A 21,707-nucleotide genomic window follows, 5' to 3' on the forward strand; every position below is an offset into this window, starting at 1 on the left:
TTCACTAAAAATAAATAGGTTCATAAGGGTCATATTTGTTCAGGAACTGGACTAGGTTGGTTATTCTGTATGTTTTTTGATTCACCAAAATGAACCAGTTCATTAGAGTGATTATTTTCAGGAACTGAACTATGCTGGTTAATCTGTATGTGTTTGATTCATTAAAAGCAATACAGGCTCATGAGAGTCATTTGTTTGGGAATCAGACTAAAATGATTGTGTTATGTTTTTCATTTACTATGAAGAACTAGTTCATTCATGTTTTTCACAAAAAAAAGATAAATACACGACTCAAAAGAGTCATTCGTTCAGGAATCAGACAACTTTTTTTTTTATGCCTTCATTATGGCCAGTCCTAAAAGTTGACAAAATACAATTTAAACAGATCTAACAGATTTTCATATACTCATGATTTTTCCCCCTCCCTTCAAATTAGAAGTACCACTTGCTAGCAACAGCAAGTAGCAAATTACGATTCAAAGCCATCACATAGATGTCAAGCCATTTAAGGGATCTCTATCTACTTAGGCAGCTCTACACATGTCCATATGTAATTCAGTAACTATTCCCCGTGATCTTCCTGCAGAGACCCCTCATCTAGCACAGGAAATGGAGGATCGAAATGTTGTAGTGGGCGAGACTGTTGCGTTGCAGTGCAAGGCTCTAGGCAGCCCACCTCCTCGCATCACCTGGCTAAAGGGGGAGGAGCCTCTGAGACCCAGCGACCGTCACTACTTCACTCCAGGGAATCAGCTCTTGGTGATCGGTAGCACCACATTCGAGGACGCTGGACGCTACACCTGTGTCATGTCCAACACGCTCGGCACGGAGCGCGCTCACTGCCAGCTCAACGTTTACCAGCGCTTTGAGGAATGCGCACCTTTTTCAAGCCCCAGCACTGTTACCGTGGGAATCATCGTCATCGCTGTGGTGACCAGTATTGTGGTGACGTCACTGGTTTGGGTGTGTATTATCTACCAGACGAGGAAGAAGAGCGAAGAGTGCAGTGTAAACACAGGTGCGTGTTTTCACACAGTTTGTATTTGCTCAGCATTTACTTATTTTTTATTTCATTTTTTTACATAAGAGTTTTATTTATAACCTTTGCCCTTGCCTTTTATAGACGAGACAATTGTCCCTCCTGATGTCCCCAGTTACCTGTCCTCTCAGGGCACTTTATCAGAGAGACAGGACGTGTGCATACGGGTGGAGTCCAATGGTGGATCTCAACCCAACGGACGCATAGAAAACAATGGTAGAGTATCCACATTTTTCCGAGTAGATTTCCAAAAGAAAATCTTGAATAGATTTAAACATTACAAGGTCAAAACATTTTTTTAAACAATATGCTGCTGTTCAAAAGTTTGGGATCAGTAAAATTTTTTGTGTATTACCTGGATGCATTGTTCATCATAAGCATTTACAAATGAGATGAATTGGTGAATTTTCGCGTCATGCCAAATTTAAGAAGTGTCCGGTGTTTAAATGATCGTCGCACAACATCATAACCAAGCAAGTTTCTATCATTTCAGGCTATGATGGGCCAGTCGTGTGCACAGACTGCTTGGAAAATGGCACCAGCTACTCCAAACACTGCAACTACCTCCCTCACGGGATAGCGCCCCCTTCAGGCCTGGAGTATCAGCAGACACACCAAACATCGACTTTCACCAGCCACAACAATGAACCACACTGCAATGGCACACCCAACGGGGTCAGGAAAGACAGCCAAACTCCCATCTTTCCCACCAACCACGACAGGATGACCGGATCACCCTCGTCGCACCAGTACAGCGACAGAAAAGGTGAGAACGAACAGGAAACCGATTCATCAGACTGTGTTTTAGATAGACATAAATTCAAGAAGACTCACTCATGCCCCGTAAATCACAATCCCTGCCACCGCTGGGCAAAAACACACATTTTATCATGTCAGTTCTGATTGATTTATGTGAGGTTGATGTTTCAGTGACCTCACTTTCTTTCTAATCTCTCTCAGGATGGTTGGTGAATAGGTCAGACACACCCCCCTCACTTGAAGAGAGCTACCATCGGCCAGTAAAGCTCCTGCCTGGGGACTGTGACATCGGGTCCGAGCTCAAACAGACTCTATTACCCAATGGACATGCACATACGGCCGATGCCACCCTAAATGAGTGCGAATCCTTCAGACGGGCCAGTGACTAACGCCTCACCAACCCTCTTCTTTATCCTTTTGCACTGAGAACTGCTACCTCACACTGAGGGGCACAGACAAAGCTGCCCCCATCTATCTGAATGCAGAATAGGGGCGTCCGGAGTTTGAAGGCGAAGCTTGAGTGGGGCGATGACGTCCCATGCGAGCGATAATGATTTATATAAATATAATCCTCCTCAGGGAGGCTTTGTTCACACTTCAGAAATGTGACTTGCATTTGACGCATGCAAAATGTATGACAGAGTGCTATAACGTTGGGCTTTGAGCTGTACATAAGAGTTTTCATATATAAATACGTGAATGTATGTATTCTATAACTTTTACAAAAGGGTGTTTAACTCTATTCAGCACATGGTGAGATCAGAGTGGTTATATTTTATTTTTATTTCATTGCTTCTTTTTTTTCTTTTTTTTGAACAGATCTCTATTGCTTTTCCCAGTTTAATAAGCAGTGCCTTATTACAAGATCAAAGAATCCAAAAGTCAGTTTTACATTGGGAGATGTCTGTATGCTCTCACAAATGGATTTTTTTTTTCATGCACTTGAAGTTTAGACAACCCAATCAAAATAGATCGCCTTAAAGGAATATTCCAGGTTAAAAACAAGAAACGGGGTTCTTGAAATATCAGGGAATTTACTTTTTGTGATGTCTAGAAAAGTCATGGGAATTGATACGATCTACAGTACTTTTATTTAGCAAGGATGCATTACATTGTTCAAAAGTGACTTGCAAAAGTTTCAAGATTAATTCAAATATATTTTATATTAAAAGAGAAAAGTTCAATGATAATATTTCACAATATAACTGTATTCTTGATCAGATAAACGCAGCCAGTAGTGGTTGACCAGTAGTGGATTTGTTTTGGTAAATTTATATTTACTGAAAAAATACATATTTCTCTGAAATGTTTAATTGGCTAGATTTTTTGTTGTTGTTGTAAGTACAGTCTCTATAAATGATACTTAAGTAATTATGATTGGAATTCACTAAATAGACAATGCTTTGCATCATTTACAATCAAAATAATTTCAATTTGTACTTTGAAAAACAAAAAAGCTATTGTATTTTCCATAACTAACTGGTGTTTAACCTGGAATATTACTTTGTCAGAATATATATGGGATGAAGGAAGAGCTTTGCATTGAATTTTCAGGTCCGTTATGGTGCAAAAATGACACATTGGCATAAGGGATAATATAAGCACTTTGATAATTCCCATTTTCTGATGCAATCGAGGCTCTTCCTTTAACAAAGGTACACGCCACCAAAAGCTGCTTCACTTGCCCGCATACCTGTGGTATTTAAAATGAATTTTTAAATGTATTCTTTTTTTAACATATTTGGCGAAATAATGAATTATCCAAAAATAATATTTAGAGAGACTGGTTCTAACAGTGAATTTTAGCTAGCAGCAAAGCTAAATGCTGCCAGATAACAAAAGGGAAAGAGCGTCTCTCTAGAAAACTCAAGCTGTGCGTGCTGGACCTCAACCACACAGAATGTCTTCACCTAAAGGGAATACGCAGGAAAAAGTGAACACCTCGTCAGCTAGTCTCTCATAGTCTTTGCTAAAGACTAAAGCAGCTAATGCTAAGCTACATTTATTAGATAGCCTGAGCCAAACCGGTTCATGTCGACAGCCAATGTTGTTTTTTAGGCCAAATAGTATAACATCTGTACTACTAAACTAGGGAACTGTTTTGTAAAGTTGGATTACAGCAAATGCCAGATTAACCCCAAAAACTGTTGACCATAGCAGTACTCTGATAATGTGGTTAGCTGGTTAACTGGAATCCAGCTCTGTGAACTAGCTCAAATAGGTTAACTATACAGATGTTTGGATTTTATACTAGATTAATTTATTGAACACCACTCTAATCACAGCCGTTCACCCACATGGCTAAAACTGTTGAAGTGTCAAAATAGCAGGTGTTTATTAAAGTCACATTTTGTTCTTTTACGCCGTCTGGTTTGTGTTTTTATTTGGATGCACAGTGGTTGAAATGACTGAATCGAGTGCCTCTTCACATTTCTAAGCCACCGAAACACAAATTCCATGTTCTTTGAAGTGAACTCTATTGAGTTGTTGGGGGAAAAAAAGGAAATTGCACCAGTAGCTTTAAATATATAAATTTTCTTTTATTTTGCACATTTAAGCTAGCTTGAATTCACTGGTCTAGTTTTTCTCAGTTCTATTAAAGAATTAAAAAATAAATATTTTCATTAATTAAAACGAACAAACATTTAATTGGTTAAACAAAAATTGAATTATCAAACTACTATATTGATAGTTGTGACTAAGTGACTATTTTACAGCATTGCAAAAAGAAAAAAAATATATATAGCGTTGACTGCACTAATCAAGCTCAGCCATTCAACCCTGTTATGCTTTTGAAAGTTGGTATTTTATGTTCGCTAAAATTGGATTTAAACAAAATACTAAAATAAAAAAAGAATAAAAATGTATATCACAATGCAATATTTTAAAATATATAATAGTGTATCACTGTTGCTTAAATTCTTGAGATGAGGAAAAAAAGCATGTTTTAAAATGTGAGTTTTTATCATTTAATGATACATTATTTATATATTTGCAGAGAAATGTCTCAGCTAATGAACCATGCGAGGAAGGAAGCCTTTCTGTTATTTTATTCTATGCAATTTAAAATCATTTCTGAAGGAGTGGAGTAACAATTTAATGTTTAGCTAAATTTGCAACCCTGTTATTATTTCAGTGGACCTTTGTGATATACATTTACCAAGTAAACGACAGCATTGCTCTTCACTCGTTCATCAGTATTGTTTGAGTTGTGTGTTTGGACAGGAAGCACATTCCAGTGAAAGGTGGTTGTTGACTAAGAGCTGCAGGGCTGGAGACAAATGCTCGGTGTTGTTCTTGTGCCCCACACTTCTTGACAGGTCTGACAAACATTCACACCTGTGGACTAATCTGTCTTTTTCAGCCAATAATAGTGGAGCAGGTAGAACAAGCTTGGGGATCAAAGTCTAGACTCAACATGTAATGATAATCCACTGGAATAATATTGGTAACGCATTTAAACTTTGTTACTGATGAGCTCAGTAGATAAATACCAGCACAGTCATATTTTAATACAAACATCCGTAAAATTACTTTTTTAACAAATCCATGTAAGCTTGCTATCAAGTTTGAATTTGATCTGTGTTGCAACATAAGTGCAATTCAGGCAGTTCAACTCAATCTGTTGTGCACTGGAGAGCAGGAATGCAAACCACTGTGTTGTGTGATCTTTTTATCCAGGCACCAGGTGTTCTCGCCGTGGCCCTCAAGACTGGTACAGAGGGTGCGTTTCTCAGTCAGATTTGACCGACCTCCACTGATCTGTAGTTTGCGGTTTGCTCCTGGTCTGGTTGAAGAAACCAGTGCAATACAAACCGGTCCACAGCGTCCTGTGCTGATGGTGTTTATAAAAGCGTACGGCGCACTTTCTCATACGCTCCGAGGAAAATGAAGCCTCCCATGCTGATGAACGTCAGTCTGGGGATGCTGCCGGCAAACAGCCTTCAGACAGGATGAGAAAACATAAAAGCAAGAGTTAGCAATGACAGTCTTTTCAAGCTAGTAATTAATTACAAAACACATCAACATTGGTTAAAAAAAGTTAGTCGATCAACGGTTGTTATACGTATTTGAATGTACTGCACTAAAACAGTCTGATTCTCAATGACTCTTACAGTTCTTTGTACTGAATTAAAACATACAGAGCAATCAGTATAGTTCAATTCCTGAATCAATAACTCTAATGAGATGCTTCTTTTCAGAAAATCTAAATACACTGAACAATTACTATAAGCCAGAATCCCTAAATGTATGAGTCTTACTAGTGGGTTCTTTTTAGTGAATCAAAACATCAAGCACAACCAGTATAGCCTGATTTCCATATGCATGACACCAACTAACTGATTTGTATAGGTCAAAATAGGTCAATTCCTGAATGTATGACTCTTATACTGAAAAACTAGAACAATTTGATTCCTAAGCGTATGACTCTCATGGATAATTTCTTTTTAGCAAAACCAAAACATAGAGCATAAACAGTATGGTCAGATTCCCAAAAAAATGACTCTTGTTACGGGTTGTTTTTAGTGGGATTTTACATACAGCACAACCAAAATAGTTCAATTCCCAAACATATGACTCTTATGAACTGGTTCCTTGTAGTGAGTCAAAACCTACAGCACAAACAGTACAGTTCGATTCTGAATAACTCTTACAAGACGGTTCTTTTTAGTGAGTCAAAACGTACAATTCAATTCCCAGATGAGTGACTCTTAAAAGTTGATTCTTTTAAGCAGATCAAATACCTAAAATAGATCCAACCCGATCTCACGGTAATTCGTACATTTTTCACAAGGTGGCTTAGTTGTACGAAATTGTACGACCACACTCGTACAAATTCATAGGATTTTTGCCAAATCGTACATATTTTACGAGTTTAACAATTTGTATGAATTTGTACGAATGACCTACACCTAACCCCGCCCCTAAACCTAACCGTCACTGGGGTTTAGACAAATCGTATAAAATCGTACGAGTGAGGTCGTACAAATTCATACGAATAAGCCACCTCGTAAAATACGTACGAATTGGTCGTGAGATAGCGTTGAATAAATCTTACAGTTACATTAATGATGCGAATGGCCAGTTGTTCATTTGAAAACTTGTACATAAAGATTCACAAAAAGTAATATATTTTAAACCAAATTTTTACCACATTTGTGTTCGTTTAGCATAATATAGTTAAGTTATATTTCTTCATCAAAAAAGAATCGGACTAAAAGAATCATTCAATTAAATCATTATTGACAGCTCCAAGGACAGAAACTAGATACACACAGTTGCAACATCAGCTTGGATGTAACTTTGTTGGATGAAATTTACAGAGCAGCATAAAATAAAACATTAGCTACGCTCGATAACACAAGTATTCAGTCTTTCTCAGCTGACAGTGTGTTGTTTGACAGAGTACGGAGCGTTTGAGCAGGAATGTGCAGTGTAGGGGTTGTTGATGTTGGAGAGGTTCGAGGATGCGACAGGCCATGAAAGTACTGTAGTCTCCTAAGGCTCTTTTCCACGCAGCTGCTTTTGGTATAAGCACTGGCCCCCGGGGGCCTCTCCGCATGACTGATGGCCAGATGACATCCACACACGTCCCTCAAGCTCCCAGCACACCCCCAGCACTCTCTCGCTTTGGCTCCCTTAACTTCCTTTCTTGTCCTCCCGCACTAGTTTTGTTTCATCCTGCTCAACTTTTCTCAATCTTCATATTTTCAAACTTTCTCAAACAGGTGTCGCACTTAGTCCTTCGGCGTGGCACCTGTGGGGGATAATGGTGGTCGGAAAGTGGGGGTGGGTTGGATCTAAAATTAGAAATAAGGTCACGAGTGGTGTAACCACTAATACATCAATTTTGTCAACTGCAAAGCTGTACAAGGTGCCAAGCATGTCAGGGATCTCTTGACTATTCCAGGGATTCGCAGAACTCGACGTTTCAGCATGCTTCTGCTGGGATCATGTGTTTTATAGAGCGATGCCATGTCAGAGTGAGCTTGTGTGTGTGGACCTGTGAGCAAACACACTCATCCTGGAACGAATTAGGAAGGACGCATTCTGACAGTTTGTCTGTGCGGCGTGGGGTTGGGATTTCAAACTGTGTACTAAAAGAGAAATGTGAAACCTTGCATGTGTGCTTCTGCAATGGAAACCACAAATATGTGTAACAGGAATTTCATAAAACTACTGAACGTTTTCTGAAGAAAAATGGAGCGTTGCATGCATGAAGTAAACATACCGATTTTCTAATGAACAGCATAAAAACATACAAAGCAACCAGTGTAGTATAAAGATCATTCACGCAGGAATTACTGGATATGATGTTGGAATTAAAGATGATCATTTTTACTTGTAAAATCTGAGCACGCCTTTATAGAACTCTTGATTTCAATAAAAAACAAAACAAATCTCTGACTTGAACCACCGGACCGCTGTAATTACTTCATAATATTTCTGTTTAATTATTATTGAACCTATTGTTAATGACTCAATAATTCAAGAATAATCTGTAAAAAATATTTATATTTGCATACTATCCATCTGAAATTAGAATAAGTGTGTAAATCGTGATATACTGAAACTAGTATCACAAAGTACCTAGATGGATTACTATTAATGGTGGAAATTTGGATATTCTGACTCTTAAGTAGAAAGGTTAAAGGGTATACTGATAAATCAGTATCAAACCTGATGAAAAAATATTTATTCAATGTTATCCACATTATATTTCATCTGCAACATCATTGCGAACTTATAAAGACATGTTTTAGATGTAGAGATACATTTTGGAGATTTTCTTTAACTGTTTCACGGTAAACAACAAGCCTGACAGCATCACTAATAATAACCCAAGCATTCATATCTATTACTGGCACTTGCTATCAAACTACAAACCATCCTGATCTGCTACAACAGGAAATTAAACATACTGTTTGACAAAACAGTTGTGACACAGTCAGATGAGCGCATTGTGACATCACCACCCTGCCCAGCCACGATCGGCCATCAGTCAGCGGTGGACAGGTCTTATAACACCGCTATTAATGCCTCTATAAATACTGCATGCGTACTAAAGTAGATTTCTGATCAGAGGCAGGTCATACACCACTGCAATGCTCCAAAGGAAGCAACTTACACTATATCTAACCAAAGCTCCAACTGATTTCACTACAACCGCCGGTCATTATGAGCTCACTGCAACATGCTCATTGCAAACATTGCTAGCATTACTCTCTCAGCAGGCTGCTGCATCATCCTGGAGTACTTAGCAAAGCCGAGTCGCATGCGGACATGGGAGCCGCATGGGTAGTCTGGGCTGGGGTAACAGAACTTCAAAGCTTTGAGGAAGGTTAACTCACAAGCGGACGGCTGCCTTGATTGCCCATGTTTTGGTTGGTGTGGTTAGAAGCTCTCCGCAAGAGCTCTGACACACATGGAAGCACTTTTGGCTTCACTAGTCTGCAATTGGAGCCATTACAGTAATTACAGCTTTAAAGCTGGGCAATTTGTACAAGACATGCAGTAGTGAAACTGCTGAAAAGCATGGCTGCTTCGCCCACTCTGTTTTTTTTTTAGCCCTGGCTTCTCTCAGAGTTCTGAATATTGCAATCTGGGAAGGGATTTTAGGAATTTCTTGGAAGTCATAGAGTTTCATGAGTGTTCTGCCTAAAAAATTTGACAAGTTTTAGATGAAGAGAGGAATGTTTATTATCAGAAGTGAGATTCACGATCACTTGTGGGTATTTCTGTGCGCAAAACAATAGTGACTGACAGCTTTTTTTATGAGCTTAGCCTTTTCATAATTTTTCATAATTTTCTTAAAATAAATAAATAAACAAAGAACTTCAATGAAGAGTTCCTGGAAACAGATTTGAAGCTAGAAATACTTATGTGAATGAATTACAGCTCCATATATATAAAATTTATTCCTGTGATGTAAAGCTGAATTTTTACAGTTTCACATGATCCTTCAGAAATAATTCCAATATGCTGACTTTAACTAACATGTTAAAAGCAATGTTTTTGTTTATTTTTCTTCCTCAGAATTCTATAATCATAAGAAATTTGTGAACACACATTATAGTGTGTATATATACTCCATAATTCAGTGCACTGGGAAAAAACATCTTAAGAACCAAGGTTGAAAGGGCTTTGAAATGGGCTTAAAATTAATGTAAAAATTGTTGATTGTGGTTTTCAATATCAGTCCTCATGCAGTTTTTTTTTACTCTCACCCAGGTATTCCTCGGCTCCTCCACACCTCATACAAAACCTCTGGGATGTTTCCACTGGCTGTGCTGGTCCCAGCCTAAAAAACAAAGACAAAACATAGCAATAATGAAAGATGCTCTGTCTTTAAGCTTCCTGTCAAACATGTAAACACACACATTGTTTTGTCTTCCTTTCAATTCTGTTCAGTCCCTGGTATACTCTACCCGTCTCCACCTGTTCAACAGCTCCCCTTTCTAATCTATCTATATTTATAGTCGCTCTCCTACAATCCCACAGCACCATCTTCAAAACAGCCATTTATATCAGGGAACTTTGAAGGAGAGTTAACGTAACAACTGTGTTTTGCATGAGCAAACACCACATTCTGAGGCTAATTTTGATGGCTCTATATTTAGACTAGGCTCGTTTTTCATTTTTCAAAGTTTCAGTTGACGAGTTGACTGTACATTGAGCAGCCCAGTCCACTGCAGTTCCCCACAGGGCTTGGATAACAGCCTGGAGAGAGTCTGTCGGCCAAAACACACAAAGTTCAGCAGACCTGCCTGAACATGAGGTCTCTATTTCTTTGATTGGTCAAAAGAAGGAAAAAAAACTAAATCACAAGGCAAGTTGAAGTGATGACCTGAAGCATGTCCCTCATCAAATAAAACACATCACTCTGTCAGCCAAAGGCATGCAGAGACAGGTGTAAAAATGACCCTCCAATCACACTTCTGCTTCTTAAATGGGCCAACATTTTGTCAACTACATTTATAATGTTGTTTCTTGACATGTCCATCCACTCTCTTGCCTTTAGAATGAAGCTGTTTGTGATACTGCACTTTTAAGATTCTATGCACAAATATTAATCCTACCTATTGCAAAATTATTTGTGACTTCTCCTATAAACATTTTTATTTTTTTTCTGTTTAAACTCTAAAAATAGGTCAGCAAATGAAGCAAATGATTAACAAATATAAGCCAACAGTCTGTAAAATTGTGCTTGACATAGAATGCAAAAAAATGCCTTTCTTTTAACATGTGATGCTGCCTTAGAATTCCACCAAAATTAGACTGAAGTTTGTATTGAAATTTGAAGTGGCTTATAGTTTTAGGACAGCCTTTGTGTCAGGCTTCAAATGCTGCCTTGGTTTTGGAATAGAGCATCTGCAGCAGATACCAAGCTCTAAAGTGCAGTTCCGTTCCAGGCCATAGACAACTGGAAATTACTCTTAAATATACAAACGTCTTCTGACATCTAACATGCACAGCTCTGTCTGTTTTGAGTCTGGACTGGACAGAAGACAGTAAGAGGACTGCATTTGTGCGCCGGTTGCGTCCCTGGATGACCCTGCGATTGGATCAAGCTGCGTGTCTACTGCCGCTTTTTCTTCTCTCTTTTGTCTACATTAGGGCCTTTTGTTTGTTCACCGTGCACTGCATCTGGGAGGCATCAGGAGACAGATTTAAACAACAGTTTCAAAGTCTCACCTTAGCCAACATTATCCAAGTCTTCGCAACATCTAGCGGAGTCGTGACGAACGCTGCTACTCCGCCTGGAAAGAGATGCATCGTGCATTTGTATCAGCACACAAACACAAACAAGCACTAATTACAGTGATAATCATGTTATAATTACCACTGAGCATAAATGTAAATATGTGGCATGACATCAGCCCTGATCACCCGATGGAAACGCTCTGGAGAAAAAGAGCAAATGCGGATGAATTTTTCAAACTAGTCTGGCAACGTCAAGCACTCGTAAACACTTATGCACATTCATAAACTTGTTTTGGCGTGAATGAGAACAGAAAGAGTTCTCTCTCCTCTCTAATAGCAGTAGGACAAACAACTGCTTCGAGCTTTAAACACGCTCTCCCCAATGCTGGTATAAACAAGTTTTCCCATAATCCCGGATTTTACTTGATTAACCAACCATTAAAAGCTGCCCAAGTGATGTGTCTTTAGAGAAATGCTCTATGTTCAGGCTGTCCATTACCATAGAACAGAATTTCGACCTCAGGTTGTAAAAACAAGCAAAGAATCACATGTACAGAAATACATTTTCAACTTAAGTAAATTCTTCCATACAAAAAGTTTGATATTAAAATGGTAAAGTTGTCTAAATCATATACAAAAGCAGTTGGACTCATTATTTTAACATAACCACTGGTTACGTGTTACCATCATGACTCCTAACGGATTTCTCTCTATATAAAATGTTTTATCCTGGTATTCTTTTTGTTCCTCCTCGGGTGAATGATGTTATGCCGATGGCTGATAGACCTTTTGAATCCACAACCACTTTTTAGTTTCACTATTACTGTCAGGATTCGCGATCGCACGTACTCTATTTATACGATGGAGCGGCAGTACTTACCATACATTTTACAAGATTATATGTTTGTCAGTGGTACTGAGGATCAGCAAATCATTCGCCATCGTCCTCAGTCATTTCTCCTTACATCATGTCTACACTGGTACCAGACACGAAAGTTGTCATGTGGCGCCGCATCAGCTAAAGACTGTCTACACTGAATGCGACAAACTGACCACTGAAAATCATTTGAAATCTGTGTCATACATATTAATAATGAATCTCTATTAAAGATAATTCGTTTTATATTACTTTGACGTATCGCACAATGCCGCGTTGCTCATATCCGGTGTAGATACAGTGTTAGGAATCGTTAGTCGTTTTCCCTTATGAGGATTTACGCTTAGGACAACCCCTCCGCTCGCCCCGGATGTCATCGCCCATCGCGGTGTTTCACTGTAGACATCGTCTCATGCGAAATTTGTAGACATCGCCCAACCCTAAATTCTAGTGCATTACTTTCATGCTAACCCACATAATGTTTACACTTCATGGCTATACTTTTAAAGTAGTGTATTTTAACAATTAACCTTTTATACGTGTACTTAACCCAGAAAACGATAGTGGGATAGGAGAGAGATTGGGCAAAAAAAAGATTTTCTCATTTGTACCCTTGAGGCTTGCAGCTGTAGCAACCGTGACCATACAATGCGTCACAATTCTCATTTGTTTGTGCGATTTCACAATGACGCTAACAACCGCAATCCACCTAAAGCGATGCATCTGTGCTAAAGCAGCACATGTGCACAAACAACTCAAATTCCAAGATCACTCTCCAGGTGGCGTGGCTGGCAGCCATGTTCTTTCCCCTCTGGGTAAAGCATCCTCGTTTATGTCACTGTGTCCCAGTACCTGATGAGTGATCACTCTGGGTGGAGATGTTTTCCAAAATGACAGCTGCAAGGGCCCCTGGGCCAGACTTGAGCTCCCTTGGGATAAACCTGGACATTGGATCTAGTTTGTAAACTCAATGACTGCTGACAACAGCTACGAAAGTTACAGAAAATCTGATGTGGGGCAACAAAAGGTCAGGGTTGTACACTTCCCCTACTGACTCTCCACCTCTAATTGGATGTTTCTGTCCCTCTCTGTCGGTGCACACCAGCTGGTGAACAACCTGATGTGACCATCTTGACCCGCGAGGAATTAAACAGGAATGCGCCTGGGTAAAGTTTGGATATTCCTGGCGTTGGACCCCATCTCAACTCCCTATCTCTCGTTCTGCCTCGCTCTCTTTTCCCAGACCTCTGTGCCGAGGCTAATCCCACACACCTGCAAGAGCTCCGCACACTGCCGCCTGCCAAGAGTCCAGCCGTCCCCCCTGCCTCCTCCACCACACGGCCTACACAGAGAAAGAGAGAGAACATTTAGGATCAGTCATTAAAAAAAGAAACACCCAAAGCCCTTGGGTTTACATGTATGGGAACGCTACAGAACAGCTACTTCACATCTCCAGAATGATATCAGAGCCACAAGGAACAGTGACTAAATCTGAAAGCAAGGAATCTTGACCATGCCTAACTTCCACAGCTCAGTGCTACAGTATTGTACACACATGCTAACTCTGTCAGTCTCTGGAAAACACATCTTCTTTCATGCTGGTTCAGGGTTTTCCAAGAGACAAGGGGAAAACGCTATTGAGCTTTGATGAGATGTCCGGCACTAGTCATAATAAAGATTGAGTTATGTTAATTTGATAAAAAAATTATGAGATAAAAACATTAGCATGGATGAATTAATGACAAGAGAATTAAGTTGGATAATAACACTAATTTTGTTACAATAAAACGGTTATTAAACTGAAATGAATCAACATTAAAAGGACTTGAGCTGAATAATGATTGCCTTCTGTTAAAAAAAAAAAAAACTGCTTAAGTTGGTTTAACAGGTCTTCCAGCCTGGTCATAACTGGTTCAAGGCTGGTTTTAGAGGGTTCTGACCACTTCATTAGCTGGTTAGGCTGGGAGACCACCTGACCAACCAGCTAAAAACAGCTTAAACCAGATACTTTCAGCTTAAACCAGCCAACCATCTTAAGCTGGTTTTAGTTTTTTTTTTTTTTTTAGTTTTTTGCTCTATGTTAAGTTTCTTAAATTTGTTTCATAAATGATGCATGCTATAATATTAACACTTATTTTCCATTAATATGAAGCTGCTTTGAAACAATATGCATTTTATAATTTATATATTTATATAATACAATTATATAAATAAACGTGACTTGACTTCCACAGCTAAGTGCTATTGTACACACATGCAAACTCTATCAGTCCCTGGAAAACACATTGTCTTTCATGCTGTTTCAGGGTTTTCCAAGAAACGAGGGGAAAACGATATTGTGCTTTGATGAGAGTCACAGATGGAAGGTTATGATGAGCACAGCGTTTCTACATTGTGCGAAAGGGAAGATGCTAGTGCTGGCTAAGACATCAGATCGGTTCCAAAACCTAGGGAGCTGCTTTTTCATCTGCTCTTCTATCTAATAAAGAAGGATTCTAACTGAAATAAAATATCAGAAAATCACTCAAGCGCAGCTAGAAATATAAGCAGCACTCCACATAAACAACAATGTTTGATGCTAGCATGTTGCTAAGCTAAGTAAGAAAGTCTATTAAGCATAAACATATACAACACACAAAACAGGTGAAATAAGGTGAAATAGTTCATCTTTATTTCATTTAAAGTTAATATCAGTATTTCTTGGTTTCAAACAAAACATAAGCACATGCATAATCAATATTTCTTTCTATGCTACTTTTTAAAAAATTTGGGTAAATACATATTTAATATTTTAATGTTTTTGAAAGAAATTGCTTATGCTCGCCAATGACGTGTTTATTTATTTGATCACAAATACAGTAAAATAACTATTTTATGTTTTCAAATGTATTTATTCTTTTCTCGTCACACGATTATTCAGAAATCATTTTGCAATTCTGATATGCTGGGATATTTTTTCTGTATTCTTTTAATGGAAAGTTTAAAAGCACATTTGTCTAAAATATCAATCTTTTGTAAAAAATTATAAATTTCTTTACTACAATTTTTTTTTTTTTAACTTCCTGAACCTAACATTTTGAACAGTCGTGTATCTGCCATCTTGGATTAAATGTTTTGGCTTATGTTTGGCTATAAACAGACAACTCACTAGGTTTCGGAGCAGAGCTTTTGTGTTGACGAGTCGGTACAGGTGTGATCTGTTGCCTCCGGTAAGACAGGTCTGACAGGATTTCAGTCAACTGCACAATTTGTACTAATTTTAGGATGGCTAATTGTTGTTTGAACTCCGAGTATTTAAAGAGGTGTAGGAGGGGAAGAATGCGGTCAATTCAAGAGAAATGTGTTTGTGAAGAAGGAGGAGGGAGTTTCAGTGACTTCACGTATTTGCTGGTTTTGTGTTGCGTTTGGTGGGAGTCATTATGCAGCCAGATAATTGCTGGAGTTTTCCTACGGCCTTAGACCAGGAGCATCTGATGGCAAAGAAAGGAAAACAATTGAAGCACATCATGAAGTAATTATGAATGATCCCCTCCAGCTCTGTTCACAAGAACACACACACACCACATAAACGCTCTCTTCGTCAGTACATCATATGTGTTTCATTAGCTGTCAGATTAAGGAAGAGTCTTTGTTTTTGAGTTCAAAGAGCTTTTGCTGGAGAACATCCATTTATCCCCGTCACACTCATTGAAAACAAACTGGAAGCAAGTTCACCTCAAAACAAACTGACTGACCACAGCTCTACATGTCAGGATGTACCTGACATGAACTACATTTAATACTAAGACAGGTGTTACATTCAGCTGCTGTTATATTTTATCAGCAAAATGACATGAAATGACTCATAACATGATGCTGCGGTTCAAATATATCAGAATGCCCTTATAATGCAATGCAAGTATGAGTTGCATTCTCAATGTTGCAGTCTAATGTGGGCACTATAATGGGCATAAACTTTATAGCATAAACTCTCTTATTTTATGGTCAGTTTACCCTTTCATGTCAAGTACCGTCATGGATGGGAAACAGCTTGATGAGATTCTATATTAATGCAAATTTGATGCAAAAAGGTATATTTTAAATATTGAAGTTAATATTTTGTCATGTAATGTTAAATCTTAAAACTAAAATAGCATCTAATTTAAGAAGGTGAAAAAAACTAAAATAATTAAATTAACGTTTTAAAGCCACGATAATGTTAGTATCAGATTTTCATTAGCTTCATTAGTAAAGCAGACTTGACTTGACTTTTGTGATGTACATCATTGGTCAAAAGTTTGGAATAATTTAAATTTTTTGAGAAAAAAGTCTCAATCTCACCAAAGCTGCATTTATTTGATCAAAAATACAGTTAAAATAGCAATATTGTAAAATATTATTAATGAATTGAACTATTTTTTTTATACATTTTAAATTGCAAATTTTCCATGTAACTAAATTACAATTAAAATTAAAATTAAATTAAAAACAATAAGGAACAATTTTTTTTATTAATAATTAATTAAAACAAATAATTAACACATATGCTTATGTTCAAAATAAGACAAATTACATGCATTAAAAAAACTGATAGGGTAAAATCTGTCTTTGATGTGAACAACAATACTATTACTCAAATTAAAAGAAAATAAAATGAATCAGAAACTGAAATGCATGAGTCTTAAAATGTATGATATGGAGTCTATTTTTTTTGTGCGCGTTGTTTTTTTGTTTTTTGTTTTTACCATTGAAAGGTGGAGAATAGAGACATTTGTAGACCTGAGCATGTGGGCTCCTTTCGTGTGGAAAGATGGGGAGCTTGATAACATGGTCAGGGTGGGTAGTAAGGTTTAATAAAGGACTGTGAGAAGCCTTGTGTGACAGGAACAGTGTGTTTAATATGATTCTGGCAGCTGCTGGTGATATGCGAGTAAAGGTGCAGTGTGAGAGGATTTCTGGAGGTTAAACACTCTTAGAGCAGAAGCAGGCAGTGGATGAGGACCGAGTTGCAGGTAGCTGTGAAATATTTTGGGCCTAAATAGAAAATGAGGTGGTTTAGGTGTAAAGAAATGGCCTGATTTGCTTGATTTTTCCAACTGGCATGTTATACCCACACCTGCCACGTCCACATAGCTTGAACTTTTCATTCAATAACTATAATAAAGTCTGACTCAACTCCTTTATTTAACTCAGCACATACCGGAGATCATTTTAAAAACATTTATCTGGACAAATGGACCTTTTTTTAACCATACTAAAGGATTTATTTACTATCGTGTTTTCTGGAAAACACACCACCAGGCATTACTCCAAATGTACTTCAGCTTCAATTACTCAAACCAAACTAAGACTCACTCATGACACACTTGCACTTAATCATGGGAATAAGTTTGATCCAATGACACATAAACGTCGAGTTGAGTGGGCACGGTGGGAAATAAATGGCCGGCTGATGTAATGACACAGCTGCTCGGTGGTTTTGTAACAGAGCAGCACCGAGTTTAGGGGATTGTTGGTAGATAAACTTTGGGAATTGTGGGATACGCTGGAGAGAACAGATGGTTTATTGCGGCCTGTCGCTCAGATGCCGGGGCTTAAGATATGTTTTGGTGCGAATGACTTGAGAACTGGTTTGGTGAGACTTGGGGTTTGATTTCCCAACGTGAAATGCTTGCCAGGCTTGTGTGCTGCCCAACACAAAACGTGCACAGAACTGTTCGTTAAACTCTTTTCATTAAAAAAAGCAAAGAAAATCCAGATATGGAGCCTTATTTTTGTGCTTTTGAGAGACTTTATGTGTAAAGCATGTAGGACACGTATTTCAGTATCTCTTCATCTGCTTTAAACTCTATTATTACAACAATTCAGCCGCTTCGAAGAATGCATCTCTGAATGTGACAAGCAGAAAAGATGCACGCGTAAAGATGCAAGGATGATGGTTTAAAATAAGGGTGAAATGGTTCAAGCTTCCCACAATTAGAAAAAATATTTATTTCACTATTTATGGTAGACTCCAGGCTTGCATGAAGTTTTAATAATCACTTTAATTCTTTGAGAAAAAGGAAGTACACACTGCTGCTATAACGATTAAGGCACAGAGGAACAATATTGGTAGATATTTTTTTTTTTTTGACAAGTGGAAATATATAAAACTGTAATTATTCATTGTAGTGCTTAAAATGTTACATTTAAGCTCGTTGTTGGGTTTCATCTGTGAACTGCATTTTCTTTTTACTTTCAACTGGCAGCTGAAATATCAATTTACTATTTATAGCTACATTTAACTACATTTTACGGTAGGTATTCCTTTATCTGTCAATCTGTTAGTTTATTATTCTTAAGTATAGGAATTTTGCACTTAAAAATGAAAATCTGTTAGCTCATGTCATTGCAAATTTTTATGACTTGATTTTGTTTTGTTCCACAGAACAATGTTTGTTACCATTAAGTTTTCTAAAAATATCTTATGTTTATGTTCCACAGAAGAAAGTAAGTCTGCAGGTTTAAAAAGACAATAAATGTTGACAGCATTTTCATTTTTAGGTGAACTATCCCTTTAATACACTGATATCAGATTTATTTATTTTTTTTCATTTTACATTTAAATTGCACTCTTACTCTTTTGTAGCCAAAATACAAAACCACTGAATTTCAATTCTAATCCACTGGTAGTGTACTAGGTCACCCCTTAATATCCAAATCTGTGTCCAGAATAAAAACCTTTTGCTGAATAAATCTTACTCATTTTTTGTCAATTTTGTCATTTGTTTCCAAGGTCATTTAAAACCGAATGCACATGTGGTATGCTTGAAAATAACCAATGAAGCGAGAGCAGCCATTTAAAACCAACACTGGCATCTCACACCATTGTCTAATCTACGCTTTCTTGCTTTTCAAAGCCATGCACTTTTGAAAGAGAGTTTAGCAAAGACTCTCACATTCCAACGGTTCCACACAGATGGCCAGAGAGGCTGAAAACATGGAAGAATGAAGGAGTAGGAGAATGCCTTTGAACGTGTCACAAAGAGGCGGCCATGAATGACACTCCTTATTACGGAGCGAGAATCGCGGTTAACGCTCGCCCACAGCTGCACGTGCTATTGTCCTCCAATGCCTCTCCATCTCCGCTTCGCTCCAGTCGCTAGGCCAAGAGCGCTAATGGAATTTTCTGCTCTCGCCCTGGAGACATGATGTCACCCTCACAAACTGGGCCCGTTTTTTGGGAAGAAAAACGACTTTTATGTGGCCCAGACCAGACAATGAAGAAGGAAATGGACAGTTGGTTAAGACTCAAGGCTTGCGAAAAATTATGATTCCGCTTAGCCACCGCTGAGGGCAACCAATAAAATGTAGCGTCATTTTGAGAGCACCTAAAAAGAGAGTTATTAACAGATATCGAGGCAAAGTGTTTGGAGATTGAGGTGTAAATTTGTCAGACCATTACCAGGCCATTATTCCTATGTTAGAGCAATTTATGAGGTCAAATTAGATTGAAATGAGAGCAGATTCATACCTTTAGGTACTCCCAGAGTGGAAACTGAACCAGCGAGAATGGGATCTGAAATAAAAAGACATAAAAAGTTATAATAAAGGCTAGATCAGAGAATAGGAATAGTTCACCTAACAAAAAGAAAAAAAAAAGAAAATAATTATTTTGTCACTTATTCACTCTCATGTCATTCCAAAGCTGTGGCTTTTTTGTCTTTTGATGAATATACTAGCTGCTCTTTTCTACATGATGGAAGTAAAAAGCTTTCTACAAAATGATAAAAATCACTATGAAAGTATCATCTTTCATCCAAAAATAAAAATAAAATAAATGCATCATACAGCTTGGAATCACATTAAGGAAAATAATGAAAGAATTTTTGCTTACTCTTAAGACTGGATACAAAGTCTGTCTTAAAGTGACAGATTACACACAGTTCTGAAATAAAAACTTTTGACATTAATGAAAAACCTCCTTTAGAGCAACCAAAATAATGCCATGATGATGTTCACTGGGAGAAAAGGGGAGAAAAAAATATCTTAGCGTCTTCTGTAAAAGAAAATGAATGACTTGTGGCAACATGTTCAACCACAAGCACTGGCCATTTATCTCATGTGTCAAACTGTTTTAATACTGATGTCTGCACGTCTGGAAGTGTGAGGTATAAGAGTGAGAGAGAGTGTGTGAAAGACAGAAAGAGAGAGATGATAAATAAATGAAGAGTCTGTGGTCAGAGAGAGAGAGAGAGAGAAAGAAAGCACAAAAGAGGGAGAGGTGGCAGAAATCTTCCTCTTCACCCAATCAGGCACAGCGCAGCTAAAAGAGAGGAAATCGATGGTACTGCTGAACAGTGGGCTGACAAAATCCTGAGAGAGAGAGAGAGAGAGACAGACAGACAGAGAGAGACTGCGAGAGAGGAAAAATAGAGATCAGATCCATATGAAGGTCATGCTCCAGGCAAGAAAGCTTATTCACCCAGACAGCGATTTGCAGTGACAAAGTGACCGGAAGTCATTTATTTTGAATGAGTTGCTGATTTGATGTGTTTTGAGAGAGAGAGGGAATTGATACAGCATATGCTTTATGTTTACTTGGGTGTTGTCAGGCCAAGTAGCTTAGAAGGTGGTGTGAGTGGATGCCAAGGTGCTGTTAGGGAATTCTGGATGGTGTTTTGTGTTTTTATGTATAGGGCTCTATGAATTTATTTTTCTTTTCTTTTTCGAATTCCACTTTTTTTCTGTTTTAAATTTTCTAGAATCTGTATTAATGGTTAAAACTGTATTGATCAAAATAATTTCTAATTAACTGAAAAACATGATTCTTACAATATTAAACAGCAATTTATAAAACATTCAATGAAAATGTAATTTCTATGACCCTATGAAATGTATTTTAATTATATATATATATTCTGTTTTCCATTAATTTTCTGGATTCTATTTTAAAAGTTTCATTATAATAAAAATCATCTTTAATTAATAGATTTTTTATCAAAATATATGAAAAATGTTTTTATTTTTTCTTATTTAGGAATACTGTTATTTGTTTATATCTTTCTGCTGAATAAATTTCTGGTAAATATTCCTTTAAAAACTATGTTTTATTTGAGGTAGTAGAAGTAGTATCATTACATTAAGCAATATTTCTATTACTATTATAACTATCACTAATATTTCTATTAACACTGTTACAGATTCTTCAAGTTAAACCGAACTTTTATTTTGACAGGTTGCTGTGAAGACCTTTAGGTTTCTGTTTGTATATGATATGATGATAGCTTGACTCAAAAGAAATTGTAAAATGTTCATGAAGTGACTCTCAGAGATTATGTTCATGTTTTCATGTATAAATTGAAGCAC

General features: G+C 37.6%; 2 protein-coding genes across 7 annotated transcripts in view; one reads left to right on the plus strand and one right to left on the minus strand.

Moving 5' to 3' along the window:
- lrig1 (leucine-rich repeats and immunoglobulin-like domains 1) overlaps positions 1-4,159 on the plus strand; it is a 37,404-nt gene extending 33,245 nt beyond the window's left edge. Inside the window, exons 15-18 of the mRNA XM_052568842.1 lie at positions 587-1,018; positions 1,124-1,255; positions 1,533-1,805; positions 2,000-4,159. Of these exons, the coding sequence (XP_052424802.1) occupies positions 587-1,018; positions 1,124-1,255; positions 1,533-1,805; positions 2,000-2,187 (1,025 nt within the window). The 3' untranslated portion in view covers positions 2,188-4,159. The remainder of the gene's footprint in view (positions 1-586; positions 1,019-1,123; positions 1,256-1,532; positions 1,806-1,999) is intronic.
- The window catches only part of slc25a26 (solute carrier family 25 member 26), a 47,020-nt gene continuing 27,904 nt past the window's right edge, over positions 2,592-21,707 (minus strand). For 3 of the 6 annotated variants that reach the window (XM_052568846.1, XM_052568847.1, XM_052568844.1), the window contains 5 exons: positions 19,873-19,917; positions 13,653-13,722; positions 11,495-11,559; positions 10,027-10,100; positions 5,747-7,599 (listed from right to left, as the gene is read on the minus strand). In XM_052568846.1, the coding sequence (XP_052424806.1) occupies positions 7,485-7,599; positions 10,027-10,100; positions 11,495-11,559; positions 13,653-13,722; positions 19,873-19,917 (369 nt within the window). In that variant the 3' untranslated portion in view covers positions 5,747-7,484. The other 3 variants (XR_008155873.1, XR_008155874.1, XM_052568845.1) reach the window with 3 other exon arrangements.

The sequence above is a fragment of the Carassius gibelio genome, chromosome B11 (assembly GCF_023724105.1).
Source record: "Carassius gibelio isolate Cgi1373 ecotype wild population from Czech Republic chromosome B11, carGib1.2-hapl.c, whole genome shotgun sequence".
Classification (NCBI taxonomy): Eukaryota; Metazoa; Chordata; class Actinopteri; order Cypriniformes; family Cyprinidae; genus Carassius; species Carassius gibelio.